This window comes from Oncorhynchus masou, chromosome 27 (genome assembly GCF_036934945.1).
Source record: "Oncorhynchus masou masou isolate Uvic2021 chromosome 27, UVic_Omas_1.1, whole genome shotgun sequence".
Lineage (NCBI taxonomy): Eukaryota > Metazoa > Chordata > Actinopteri > Salmoniformes > Salmonidae > Oncorhynchus > Oncorhynchus masou.
Genome location: NC_088238.1, coordinates 56,282,626 through 56,297,652, shown reverse-complemented (window position 1 = coordinate 56,297,652; position 15,027 = coordinate 56,282,626). Strand labels below are relative to the sequence as shown.

Sequence of the window (15,027 nt, the reverse complement as noted above, 5' to 3'; positions counted from 1 at the left end):
TTGTCATTGATTTGATAACAGATCAATAACTGACTAACAACTTAAAACTCTCATGAGTCTATGTTTCAACTCAATGGCAGCTCCAGCACTTAGAACAGGCTTCATCATTAGTATGTAAACACTCACCATCATAACAGATGAAGTGATGCTGGTCATCACAGGAGGCGTTGTTCCACAGACCAGCTGTACTCATAAAAACACAGTTACCATTTTGGGGCGTCCCAGTGTCCCAGTTTCTGAACTCAGTCTCCCCCTCTCTGTAGAAACGTCTGTCTGCCAGAGACCAGTGCCACTTCATTGAGTCTCCCATCTTCAGTCCGATCCAGAACCACAAATTATAACTACTGACACTGGTAATCAGCCTGTTCTGGTCCTCCATGTCATCTACTGTAGCCAGATCAGTGTAATGTGCTCTACAGTAACTCTGGGCATCCGTCCAGTTCATATAGTTGGTAATGGGGTGATACTGATGAAGACATGAGGAAGGTGTGGAGAATCCTGTGAACAGAAAAATGATTCACGAGGTACATTTTCTTCATCACCTTCTCAACCCCAACCATATTATCTATGGATTTGTTCACATGCAGTACACACTGGTGTAGAAACACACACACACACACACACACACATCCATAAACACACACAGCATACATGACCACACTTTTCCAGCGTGGGTTTTCAATGTGCATTTGTTGGGTTGGTGAGGGATCGTTGAGGAGCGGTAGACTACCTTGGGTGTACAATTTTCAAATAAATCATTATTTATTCTGTGGTTATTCTGCAGTTATTCTATTGCTATTATTTCTGTTAGCAATGACATGTACAGTGCATGTTAATAGTATCTTCTGATTATAATTATGTCTATATCTATTATCTTCCAAAATGTAAGGATGTTTATCTGGCTGTCTGATAACACATTCTGATTGAGTGTCTTGTCCTGCACTTTGTAAAATCCCAGGGTGCATTTTGGTTCCTTTCTAAACATAGAAGTGTGAAGCAAAGAGGAGTCTGTCCACAAAAGAGTTGAAGAGAACTCGCAAAGAGTTGAGTCCTCATTCAAAGCCAGGGGCAGAGTGAATACAAAGAGAACAGAGTTATGTTTCTCTTTTTTACCACAGTTCACTTTAAACAGGACTGAGATCAGTTACTTTAAACAGGACTGAGATCAGTTACTTTAAACAGGACTGAGATCAGTTACTTTAAACAGGACTGAGATCAGTTACTTTAAACAGGACTGAGATCAGTTACTTTAAACAGGACTGAGATCAGTTACTTTAAACAGGACTGAGATCAGTTACTTTAAACACGACTGAGATCAGTTACTTTAAACAGGACTGAGATCAGTTACTTTAAACAGAACTGAGATCAGTTACTTTAAACAGGACTGAGATCAGTTACTTTAAACAGGACTGAGATCAGTTACTTTAAACAGGACTGAGATCAGTTACTTTAAACAGGACTGAGATCAGTTACTTTAAACAGGACTGAGATCAGTTACTTTAAACAGGATCATATGTGAAAACACCTCACAGAAATTAGGGCTCATAAATGTCACAGTTTATTCATTACATTAGCAATTACATTAATACCTGTACATAAGAGAAACAACTGATACATTTCCATGAGGTAGTCAGTATAGTCAGGACCTTTTTTCACGTTATTTGTAACTTATTTTGTACATAATGTTTCTGCAACCGTATCTTACAGCAAACAAGACCTTCTGGATTTCAGGACAGCGATCACTCACCTCGGATTAGACGAAGCAGGACGCACAGCACATTCTCCGAACACCCGACAAGGCCAATATCCCAGTTATTTGCAAGAGGAAGAGACGCAGGTACAGACAACACAGAGCTGGATGCCTTGTACTGATCCGCAGAAGGCAAGTGGTAAAGCTGCGGTTACCGTCAATATTGCTCGCCAACGTGCAACCATTGGACAATAAATTAGACGAGGTACGATCACGAATATCCTACCAACGGGACATCAGAAACTGAAATATCCTATGTTTCTCAGAATCGTGGCTGAATGGTGATATGGATATTCAGCTAGCGGGATATACGCTGCACCGGCAAGAAAGAACAGCACAATCCAGTAAGACGAGGGGGTGCGGTCTGTTTATATTTGTAAAGAACAGCTGGCGCACAACATCTAAGGAAGTTTCTAGATTTTGCTTGCCTGAAGTAGAGTATATTGTGATAAATTGCAGACCACACCACTTGCCTAGAGAGTTTTCAGCTGCACTTTTATTGGCTGTTTATTTACCACCACAGAAGGATGCTGGCATTAAGACCACACTCAGTCAGCTGTATAAGGAAATAAGCAAACAGGAAACCACTCACCCAGAGGCGGCGCTCCTATTGGCCGAAGACGTTAATGCAGGGAAACTAAAACCAGTTCTACCTCATTCCTATCAACATGTTAAATGTGCAACCAGAGGGAAATCAATTCTGGATCACCTGTACTCCACATGCAGAGCCGTGTACAAAGCTCTCCCTCGCCCTCCATTTGGTAAATCCAACCACAAATCTATACTCTAGATTCCTGCTTACAAGCACAAATTAAAGAAGGATGTACCAGTGACTCGGTCTATAAAAAGGTGGTCAGATGAAGCAGATGCTAAACTAAAGGACTGTTTTGCTATCACAGACTGGAAAATATGCCCTTGGATTCTTCCAATGGCATTGAAGAGGACACCACATCAGTCACTGGCTTTATCAATAACAGCATCGAGGACGTCGTCCCCACAGTGACTGTACGTATATACCCCAACCAGAAGCCATGGATTACAGGCAACATTCACACTGAGCTAAAAGGATAGAGCTGCAGCTTTCAAGATGCGGGACTTTAACCCGGAAGCTTATAAGAAATCCTGCTATGCCCTGCGACGAACCATCAAACAGGCAAAGCATCAATACAGGTCTAAGATTAAATGGTACTAGACTGGCTCCGACGCTCTTCTTATGTGACAGGGCTTGCAAATTTTTACAGACTACAAAGGGAAGCACAGCCACTAGCTGCCCAGTGACTAAAGCCTACCAGATGCGCTAAATCACTTCTATGCTCGCTTCGAGGCATGTAAAAATTAGGCATGCATGAGATCATCAGCTGTTCCGGAAGACTGCGTGATCACGCTTTCCATAGCCGATGTAGGAAAGACCTTTTAACAGGTCAACATTCACAAGGCTGTGCTGCCAGACGGATTCCCAGGATTACCAGGTGTGCTCCTCGACTTCCTGATTCCTCTCTGCCTCCTTCTTTCCACTCCTCTCCTCTTTTGACCTCACCCTCTCACCTTCCCCCCTACTCACAAGGCAGGCAATACGCTCGACCTCATCTTTACTAGATGCTGTTCTTCCACTAACCTCATTGCAACTCCCCTCCAAGTCTCCGACCACTACCTTGTATCCTTTTCCCTCTCGCTCTCATCCAACACTTCCCACACTGCCCCTACTCGGATGGTATCGCGCCGTCCCAACCTTCGCTCTCTCTCCCCGCTACTCTCTCCTCTTCCATCCTATCATCTCTTCCCTCTGCTCATACCTTCTCCAAACTTTCTCCTGATTCTGCCTCCTCAACCCTCCTCTCCTCCCTTTCTGCATCCTTTGACTCTCTATGTCCCCTATCCTCCAGGCCGGCTCGGTCCTCCCCTCCCGCTCCGTGGCTCGATGACTCATTGCGAGCTCACAGAACAGAGCTCCGGGCAGCCGAGCGGAAATGGAGGAAAACTCGCCGCTGCGGACCTGGCATCCTTTCACTCCCTCCTCTCTACATTTTCCTCCTCTGTCTCTGCTGCTAAAGCCACTTTCTACCACTCTAAATTCCAAGCATCTGCCTCTAACCCTAGGAAGCTCTTTGCCACCTTCTCCTCCCTCCTGAATCCTCCTCCCCCTCCCCCCCCCCCTCCTCCCTCTCTGCAGATGACTTCGTCAACCATTTTGAAAAGAAGGTCGACGACATCCGATCCTCGTTTGCTAAGTCAAACGACACCGCTGGTTCTGCTCACACTGCCCTACCCTGTGCTCTGACCTCTTTCTCCCCTCTCTCCAGATGAAATCTCGCTTCTTGTAGACGGCCGGCCGCCCAACAACCTGCCCGCTCGACCCTATCCCCTCCTCTCTTCTCCAGACCATTTCCGGGACCTTCTCCCTTACCTCACCTCGCTCATCAACTCATCCCTGACCGCTGGCTACGTCCCTTCCGTCTTCAAGAGAGCGAGAGTTGCACCCCTTCTGAAAAAACCTACACTCGATCCCTCCGATGTCAACAACTACAGACCAGTATCCCTTCTTTCTTTTCTCTCCAAAACTCTTGAACGTGCCGTCCTTGGCCAGCTCTCCCGCTATCTCTCTCAGAATGACCTTCTTGATCCAAATCAGTCAGGTTTCAAGACTAGTCATTCAACTGAGACTGCTCTTCTCTGTATCACGGAGGCGCTCCGCACTGCTAAAGCTAACTCTCTCTCCTCTGCTCTCATCCTTCTAGACCTATCGGCTGCCTTCGATACTGTGAACCATCAGATCCTCCTCTCCACCCTCTCCGAGTTGGGCATCTCCGGCGCGGCCCACGCTTGGATTGCGTCCTACCTGACAGGTCGCTCCTACCAGGTGGCGTGGCGAGAATCTGTCTCCGCCACGCGCTCTCACCACTGGTGTCCCCCAGGGCTCTGTTCTAGGCCCTCTCCTATTCTCGCTATACACCAAGTCACTTGGCTCTGTCATAACCTCACATGGTCTCTCCTATCATTGCTACGCAGACGACACACAATTAATCTTCTCCTTTCCCCCTTCTGATGACCAGGTGGCGAATCGCATCTCTGCATGTCTGGCAGACATATCAGTGTGGATGACGGATCACCACCTCAAGCTGAACCTCGGCAAGACGGAGCTGCTCTTCCTCCCGGGGAAGGACTGCCCGTTCCATGATCTCGCCATCACGGTTGACAACTCCATTGTGTCCTCCTCCCAGAGCGCTAAGAACCTTGGCGTGATCCTGAACAACACCCTGTCGTTCTCAACCAACATCATGGCGGTGGCCCGTTCCTGTAGGTTCATGCTCTACAACATCCGCAGAGTACGATCCTGCCTCACACAGGAAGCGGCGCAGGTCCTAATCCAGGCACTTGTCATCTCCCGTCTGGATTACTGCAACTCGCTGTTGGCTGGGCTCCTGCCTGTGCCATTAAACCCCTACAACTCATCCAGAACGCCGCAGCCCGTCTGGTGTTCAACCTTCCCAAGTTCTCTCACGTCACCCCGCTCCTCCGCTCTCCACTGGCTTCCAGTTGAAGCTCGCATCCGCTACAAGACCATGGTGCTTGCCTACGGAGCTGTGAGGGGAACGGCACCGCAGTACCTCCAGGCTCTGATCAGGCCCTACACCCAAGCAAGGGCACTGCGTTCATCCACCTCTGGCCTGCTCGCCTCCCTACCATTGAGGAAGTACAGTTCCCGCTCAGCCCAGTCAAAACTGTTCGCTGCTCTGGCCCCCAATGGTGGAACAAACTCCCTCACGACGCCAGGACAGCGGAGTCAATCACCACCTTCCGGAGACACCTGAAACCCCACCTCTTCAAGGAATACCTAGGATAGGATAAGTAATCCTTCTCACCACCCCCCCTTAATGATTTAGATGCACTATTGTAAAGTGGCTGTTCCACTGGATGTCAGAAGGTGAATTCACCAATTTGTAAGTCGCTCTGGATAAGAGCGTCTGCTAAATGTAAATGTAAATGTAAAAAATGCTCCGGGCATGTGCTGACCAACTGGCAGGTGTCTTCACTGACATTTTCAACATGTCCCTGATTGAGTCTATAACACCAACATGTTTCAAGCAGACCAACATAGTCCCTGTGCCCACAAACATGAAGGCAACCTGCCTAAATGACTACAGACCCGTAGCACTCACGTCTGGAGACATGAATTGCTTTGAAAGGATGGAAATGGCTCATATCAACACCATTATCCCAGAAACCCTAGACACACTCCAATTTGCATACCGCCCAAACAGATCCACAGATGATGCAATCTCTATTGCACTCCACACTGCCCTTACCCACCTGGACAAAAGGAACATTTATGTGAGAATGCTATTCATTGACTACAGCAACACAATAGTACCCTCAAAGTTCATCACTAAGCTAAGGATCCTGGGCCAATCACCTCCCTCTGCAACTGGATCCTAGACATCTTGACGGGACGCCCCAGGTGGTGAGTGTAGTTAGCAACACAACTGCCACGCTGATCCTCACCACTTGAGCCCCCAAGGGTTGCGTGCTCAGTCCACTCCTATTCTCCCTATTCACATACGACTGCATGACCAGGCACGACTCCAACACCATAATTAAGTTTACTGATGACACAACAGTGGTAGGCCTGATCACTGATAACGACAAGACAGCCTATAGGGAGGAAGCCAGAGACCTGGCAGGGTGGTGCCAGAATAATATCCCTCACCGTAATCAAGACTAAGGAGATGATTGTGGACTACTTCTCATCGTCGGGGCTGTAGTGGAGCAGGTTGAGAGCTTCAAGTTCCTTGGTGTCCACATCACCAACAAACTAGAATGGTCCAAACACACTAAGACAGTTGTGACGAGGGAACGACAAAGCCTATTTGGCATGGGCCCTGAAAAAGATTTGGAATGGGCCCTGAAATCCTCAAAAGGTTCTACAGCTGCAACATCGAGAGCATCCCGACTGGTTGCATCACTGCCTGGTACGGCAACTGCTTGGCCTCGGACGGCAAGGCACTACTGTAGGTAGTGCGTACGGTAGTCTAGGACAAAAGGCTTCTCAATAGTTTTTACCCCCAAGCCATAAGACTTCTGAACAAGTAATCAAAAGGCTACACGGACTATTTGCATTGTGCCCCCCAACCCCTCTTTTTACGCTGCTGCTATACTCTCTTTTTTATCATATATGCATAGTCACTTTAACTATACATTCATGTACATACTGCCTCAATTGGCCCGGCCAACCAGTGCCCCTGCATATTGGCTAATAGGGCTATTTGCATTGTGTCCCGCCACCCATCACCCACCAACCCCTCTTTTAAGTTACGGCTACTGTCTGTTCATCATATTTGCATAGTCTCTTTAACCATATCTACATGTACATACTACCTGAATCAACCGGACTGACCGTTGCCTGTATATAGCCTCGCTACTGTTATAACCTCGCTACTGTATATAGCCTCGCTACTGTTATAGCCTTGCTACTGTATATAGCCTTGCTACTGTCATAACCTCGCTATTGTATATAGCCTCGCTAATGTTATAGCCTCGCTACTGTTATAGCCTCGCGACTTTATATAGCCTCTCTACTGTATATACCCTCTCCACTGTTTATAACATCACTACTGTATATAGCCTCGCAACTGTAAATAGCCTCTACTGTATATACCCTCGCTACTGTATATAGCCTCACTACTGTATATAGCTTCTACTGTATATACCCTCGCTACTGTATATAGCCTCTACTGTATATAGCCTAACTACTGTATATAGCCTCTACTGTATATAGCCTCGCTACTGTATAAAGCCTCACTACTGTATATAGCCTCACTACTGTATATACCCTCGCTACTGTATATAGCCTCGCTACTGTATATAGCCTCGCTACTGTATATAGCATATACTGTATATACCCTACTGTATAGCTACTGTATATAGCCTCGCTACTGTATATAGCATCACTACTGTATATAGCCTCTACTGTATATAGCCTCGCTACTGTATATAGCCTCACTACTGTATATAGCCTCTACTGTATATACCTCTCTACTGTATATAGCCTCGCTACTGTATATAGCCTCACTACTGTATATAGCCTCTACTGTATATACCTCGCTACTGTATATAGCCTCACTACTGTATATAGCCTCTACTGCATATACACTCGCTACTGTATATAGCCTCGCTACTGTATATAGCCTCACTACTGTATATAGCCTCTACTGTATATACCTTCGCTACTGTATATAGCCTCTACTGTATATAGCCTCTACTGTATATACCCTCACTACTGTATATAGCCTCTACTGTATATACCCTCTCTACTGTATATAGCCTCTCTACTGTATATAGCCTCTCTACTGTATATAGCCTCACTACTGTATATAGCCTCTACTGTATATACTACTGTATATAGCCTCTACTGTATATAGCCTCTACTGTATATACCCTATACTGTATATAGCCTCTACTGTATATACCCTCTCTACTGTATATAGCCTCACTACTGTATATAGCCTCTACTGTACATACCCTCCCTACTCTATATAGTCTCTACTGTATATAGCCTCGCTACTGTTATTTTTCTGTTGTTTTTATTTCTTTACTTACCTAATACCTTTTTGCATTGCTAGAGCCTTTAAGCATTTCACTGTAAGGTCTAAACATGTTGTATTTGTCGCACGTGACAAATTAACTTTGATTTGATTATTTCAGGAATAGTGAAGGCTGTCCTCACCAGATATGAGCTGCCAACACTGGGACACACTGGGCCACACTGGGCCAAAGTCTTGGGGATAATATGGAGCCGATTGGCAAGAAAGTATTGGCCCAATGTGGGCCTGTTTGCTGGGACACACACACAGTAAACTGACCTGAGATTAGCAGGGTGAGATACAGCAACGTTTCCATCACTGTGAAATTCAAAGGATATTTGATTAAAATGAAAGCATTTCAAGGTTGCAACACTTTACCAACACAAACTGTGTTTCTCCTTCTTTACTGATATGACCTGACAGGACAGGTGGAGATAATGCTCCCCACATAGAGGGTTATCACCTGTTCAGAGACAGGAACAATCAGTGATTGTTAGGTTCGGTTTCTAAAGTATTGGAAGTGGGTAGGGATGAAAAACCTCAACATAACATTTGCAGGGACACATGGTGGATTATTCTACACTGTTCTACACATGGTGGATTATTCTACACTGTTCTACACATGGTGGATTATTCTACACTGTTCTACACATGGTGGATTATTCTACACTGTTCTACACATGGTGGATTATTCTACACTGTTCTACACATGGTGGATTATTCTACACTGTTCTACACATGGTGGATTATTCTACACTGTTCTACACATGGTGGATTATTCTACACTGTTCTACACATGGTGGATTATTCTACACTGTTCTACACATGGTGGATTATTCTACACTGTTCTACACATGGTGGATTATTCTACACTGGAACCTTCAAATCCTGTAATAAAAATGTATCTAATAAATATAATAAACATTTCTCTACAATGAAATATGAAATATCTACAATCGAAAATGGCCTCACCTGATTTTTGAAGAAAAGTCTCTTCCTCTCGCTCTCTCTCTCTCTCTCTCTCTCTCTCTCTCTCTCTCTCTCTCTCTCTCTCTCTGTCTGTCTGTCTGTCTGTCTGTCTGTCTGTCTGTCTGTCTGTCTGTCTGTCTGTCTGTCTGTCTGTCTGTCTGTCTGTCTCTCTCTCCCCTCTGTCTCTCTCGCTATCCAACTCTCTCCCCTTTCTCTCTCTCTTTCTCTCTCGCTTTCTCTCTCTCTGTCTCTCTCTCTGTCTGTCGGTCTGTGTCTCTCTCTCTCTCTCTCCCTCTCTCTGTCTCTCTCACTATCCTACTCTCTCCCCTTTCTCTCTCTCTTTCTCTCTCGCTTTCTCTCTCTCTGTCTCTCTATCTCTCTCTCGCTATCCAACTCTCTCCCCTTTCTCTCTGTCTGTCTCTCCTACTGTGTGTCTGTCATCACATGTTTGTTCCTTTTTAAACCTTACACTGCTCCTCATTTGCCTGAATTTGTTATTCATCTCAAATTCAAACAAAACTGCGACGTGACATTCATCCCACAGGAAAAGGGGTTGGACAGAGCCAGAGAAGGAAACAGTTAGAGAGGCTTTACAGAACATGTTCATGTGATGGTTCTGTTGATCAAAAGGAGATAACCCCGTCCTCTAGACAGACATATTGCCCAGAAATTGCCTCATTGTTCCGAAAAGGACCCAACTCCTAAAAAGGGTTGAGTAATTTCAAGAATTGTTCAGATCAGTGAGGCCTGAAATGAGAGTGATACAAGGTATGAAGAGAGTTCCAGAAGGACGATGGCCCAAGTCAACACCAATGATTCCCACAGTTGTCTCAAGTTGGCTGGTAGTGGATTTGTACTCCAAATAGCTCATTCCATCTCATCCCTCATGATCAATTGGATTGATATCTGCTGACTGGTGAATGACTGTTAACTGTCATGGAGAGAGCAGGTGGTCCTGATGTCTTGTACACTCAGTGTCTAGATAAACATCTCCAGCATTGGGTTCTCTGACCTCCATCTCCTCTGTCATTGGGTTCTCTGCCCTCCCTCTCCTCTGTCATTGGGTTCTCTGACGTCCCTCTCCTCTTTCATTGGGTTCTCTGACCTCCCTCTCCTCTGTCATTGAGTTCTCTGACCTCCCTCTCCTCTGTCATTGGGTTCTCTGCCCTCCCTCTCCTCTGTCATTGGGTTCTCTGCCCTCCCTCTCCTCTGTCATTGGGTTCTCTGACCTCCCTCTCCTCTGTCATTGGGTTCTCTGACCTCCCTCTCCTCTGTCATTGGGTTCTCTGCCCTCCCTCTCCTCTGTCATTGGGTTCTCTGACCTCCCTCTACTCTGTCATTGGGTTCTCTGCCCTCCCTCTCCTCTGTCATTGGGTGCTCTGACCTCCCTCTCCTCTGTCATTGGGTGCTCTGACCTCCCTCTCCTCTCCCGCCTGTTCAGTGCTTCTAGAGCCTTCCTCCTCTACAGCGCTGCTGGAGTCTCCTGTCTGTTCAGCGCTATCAGAGCCTTTCTCCTCTCCTGCGCTACCGGAGTCTCCCGCCTGTTCAGCGCTTCTAGAGCCTTCCTCCTCTACAGCGCTGCCGGAGCCTCCTGCCTGTTCGGAGCAGCCAGAGCAGCCAGTCTGCACGGAGCAGCTAGAGCTGCCAGTCAGCATGGAGCAGCCAGAGCTGTCAGTCTGCATGGGGCAGCCAGAGATGTCAGTCTGCTTGGAGCAGACAGAGCTGCCAGTCTGCATGGAGCTGCCAGTCTGCATGGAGCTGCCAGTCTGCAAGGAGCTGCCAGTCTGCAAGGAGCTGCCAGTCTGCAAGGAGCTGCCAGAGCTGTTAGTCTGCATGGAGCAGCCAGAGCTGTCAGTCTGCAAGAAGCCGCCAGAGCTGTCAATCTGCATGGAGCAGCCAGAGCCGCCAGTCAGCATGGAGCAGATGTAGCCGTCAGTCAGCATGAAGCAGCTAGAGCCGTCAGTCTGCCAGGATCCGCCAGTCAGCCAGACTCTTCCAGATCTGCCAGTCAGCCAGACTCTTCCAGATCTGCCAGTCAGCCAGAATCTTCCAGATCTGCCAGTCAGCCAGACTCTTCCAGATCTGCCAGTCAGCCAGACTCTTCCAGATCTGCCAGTCAACCAGACTCTTCCAGATCTGCCAGTCAGCCAGACTCTTCCAGATCTGCCAGTCAGCCAGACTCTTCCAGATCTGCCAGTCAGCCAGACTCTTCCAGATCTGCCAGTCAGCCAGACTCTTCCAGATCTGCCAGTCAACCAGTCTCTTCCAGATCTGCCAGTCAGCCAGACTCTTCCAGATCTGCCAGTCAACCAGACTCTTCCAGATCTGCCAGTCAACCAGAATCTTCCAGATCTGCTAGTCAACCAGACTCTTCCAGATCTGCTGGGCAACCAGACTCTTCCAGATCCGCGAGTCAACCAGACTCTTCCAGATCCGCCAGTCAGCCAGGATCTGTCAGAACTGCCAGCCAGCCAGGATCTGCCGGATTCAACTGCCTGGCTGGGCTTACTCTCAGTGCTGGGCTTGCTCTCAGTGCTGGGCTTCCTCTGTCCCGAGCTGCCCCTCTGTCCCGAGTTGCCCTTCTGTCCCGAGTTGCCCTTCTGTCCCGAGTTGCCCTTCTGTCCCGAGCTGCCCCTCTGTCCCGAGCTGCCCCTCTGTCCCGAGCTGCCCCTCAGTCCAGTGGGGTTCTGGGTGAGGACTACTAGGCCATGGTCGGCGGCGAGGGTGGACAATCCTAGGAAGCGAGGAGGGGGCCTAAGACATTCATAGAGTGGGTTCCACGTCCCGAGCCGGAGCCGCCGCCATGGACAGGCGCCCACCCGGACCCTCCCTATTGTTTTGATGTGCGTCCTGGAGTCCGCACCTTAGGGGGAGGGGGTTCTGTCACGCCCTGGTCTATATTTATTATGTTATCTTCATTTATTGAGTCAGGCCAGGGTGTGACATGGGTTTATTTGTAGTGTGTTTCGTCTTGGGGTTGTGTGTGTTGTATAGATTAGTCCATGGCTGCCTGAGGCGGTTCTCAATCAGAGTCAGGTGATTATCGTTGTCTTTGATGTATCGTCATTTGTTTCATTAAAGACATGAGTAAACACCACGCTGCATTTCGGTCCGACTCTCTATCGACAAACGAAGAACGCCGTTACAGATGCTTGCGGTAGTTACACTATGTAGCTTGCAGGTCCCAGATCTGTTGTGCTGTCTGGCAACTAGCTTGATAATAACTATGAACAAAAAATATGAACAAAAATATGAACAAATATTTGAACAAAAATATTAACAAATATATGAACAAAAATATGAACAAATATATGAACAAAAATACAAACAAATATATGAACAAAAATATTTACAAATATATGAACAAAAATATGAACAAATATATGAACAAAAATACAAACAAATATATGAACAAAAATATGTACAAATATATGAACAAATATATGAACAAAAATATGAACAAATATATGAGCAAATATATGAACAAAAATATGACTGCTACACGTAAAGTGTTTGGTCCCATGTTTCATGAGTTGAAATAAAAGATCCCAGAAATTCTTCATAAGCACAAAAAAGCTTTTTTTTAAACCATCCACCTGACAGGTGTGGCATATCAAGAAGCTGACTAAACAGCATGATCATTACACAGGTCCACCTTGTGCTGGGGACAACAAAAAGCCACTCTAAAATGTGCAGTTTTGTCACACAACACAGCTCCACAGATGTTTCAAGTTTTGAAGAAGTGTGCAATTGACATTCTCACTTCAGGAATGACCACCATAGCTGTTGCCAGAGAATATAATGTTAATATCTCTACCATAAGCTGCCTCCAACATCGTTTTAGAGAATTTAGCAGAACGTCCAACCGGCCTCACAACCTCAGACACCATGAATGGTGTGGTGTGGACGAGCGGTTTGCAACATTGTGAACAGAGTGCCCATTGGTGGAGGTAGGTATATGGCATGGACAGGCATAGTCTACGGACAGTGAATTAAACTGTATTCTTTTATGTTTATTTGAGTGCATAAAAATACTGTGACGAAGACCTAAGGCCTATCTGTGACTAACAGTTATCTGTGACTAACAGTTGTCTGTGACTAACAGTTGTCTGTGACTAACAGTTATCTGTGACTAACAGTCTCTGTGACTAATTCCTGGTCATGTGAAATCCATAGATTAGGGCCTAATTCATTTATGGTCAGCATTTGGGAAAAGTATTAGGACTTCTTCTCTTTTTCCACATTTTGTTATGTTACATTCTTATTTCAAAAAGAGGTGTTTTTAAAATCCTCATTAATCTACAGGCAATACCCCTTAATGACAAAGCATAAACAGGTTTTTAGACGTTTCTACAAATGTATAAAAATACTTTAAAAATCCCTTATTTACATAAGTATTCAGACCCTTTGCTATATGACTCGAAAATTAGCTCAGATTCATCCTGTTTCAATTGATATGTTATGCTTAAAACCCCAGCAGTCCTACAATCTAAGCTAGATGCCCTCAATCTCACACAAATCATCAAGGAACCCACCAGGTACAACCCTAAATCTGTAAACAAGGGCACCCTCATAGACGTCATCCTGACCAACTGGCCCTCCAAATACACCTCCTTCAACCAGGATCTCAGCGATCACTGCCTCATTGCCTGTATCCGCTACGGATCCGCAGTCAAACGACCACCCCTCATCACTGTCAAACGCTCCCTAAAACACTTCTGTGAGCAGGCCTTTCTAATCGACCTGGCCCGGGTATCCTGGAAGGATATTGACCTCATCCCGTCAGTTGAGGATGCCTGGTCATTCTTTAAAAGTAAATTCCTCACCATTTTAGATAAGCATGCTCCGTTCAAAAAATGCAGAACTAAGAACAGATATAGCCCATGGTTCACTCCAGACCTGACTGCCCTCGACCAGCACAAAAACATCCTGTGGCGGACTGTTCAGGGAAGTCAGGAACCAAGTCAGGAACCAATACACGCAGTAAGTCAGGAAAGCAAAGGCCAGCTTCTTCAGGCAGAAATTTGCATCCTGTAGCTCTAACCGGTCGCTGCAGCTGTACATAGTCTATCGGTAAATAGCCCACCCAATTTTACCTACCTCATCCCCATACTGTTTATATTTATTTACTTTTCTGCTCTTTTGCACACCAATATCTCTACCTGTACATGACCATCTGATCATTTATTACTCCAGTGTAAATCTGCAAAATTGTAATTATTCGCCTACCTCCTCATGCCTTTTGCACACAATGTATATAGACTCTTTTTTTCTACTGTGTTATTGACTTGTTAATTGTTTACTCCATGTGTAACTCTGTGTTGTCTGTTCATACTGCTATGCTTTATCTTGACCAGGTCGCAGTTGTAAATGAGAACTTGTTCTCAACTAGCCTACCTAGTTAAATAAAGGTGAAATAAATTAAAATAAAAATCATCCTTGATATTCCTACTACATGTTTCTACAACTTGATTGGAGTCCACCTGTGGTAAATTCAATTGATTGGACATGATTTGGAAAGGCACACACCTGTCTATATAAGGTCCCATAGTTGACAGTGCATCTCAGAGCAAAAAAAAAACAGGTCATGGGGTCGAAGGAATTATCCGCAGAGGTCTGAGACAGGATTATCTCGAGGCACGGATTTGGGGAAGGGTACCAAAATATTTCTGCAGCATTTAACGTCCCCAATAACACAATGGCCTCCATTATTCTTAAATGGAAGAAGTT

The 15,027-nt window shown here is 45.9% G+C and overlaps 1 protein-coding gene across 1 annotated transcript in view; it reads right to left on the bottom strand.

Moving 5' to 3' along the window:
* LOC135515529 (uncharacterized) overlaps positions 1-9,711 on the bottom strand; it is a 37,369-nt gene extending 27,658 nt beyond the window's left edge. Inside the window, exons 1-3 of the mRNA XM_064939146.1 lie at positions 9,301-9,711; positions 8,608-8,646; positions 127-498 (exon numbers count right to left, since the gene is read on the bottom strand). Coding sequence (XP_064795218.1) covers positions 127-498; positions 8,608-8,644 — 409 coding nt within the window. The 5' untranslated portion in view covers positions 8,645-8,646; positions 9,301-9,711. The remainder of the gene's footprint in view (positions 1-126; positions 499-8,607; positions 8,647-9,300) is intronic.
* Between the last annotated feature and the right edge of the window lie 5,316 nt (positions 9,712-15,027).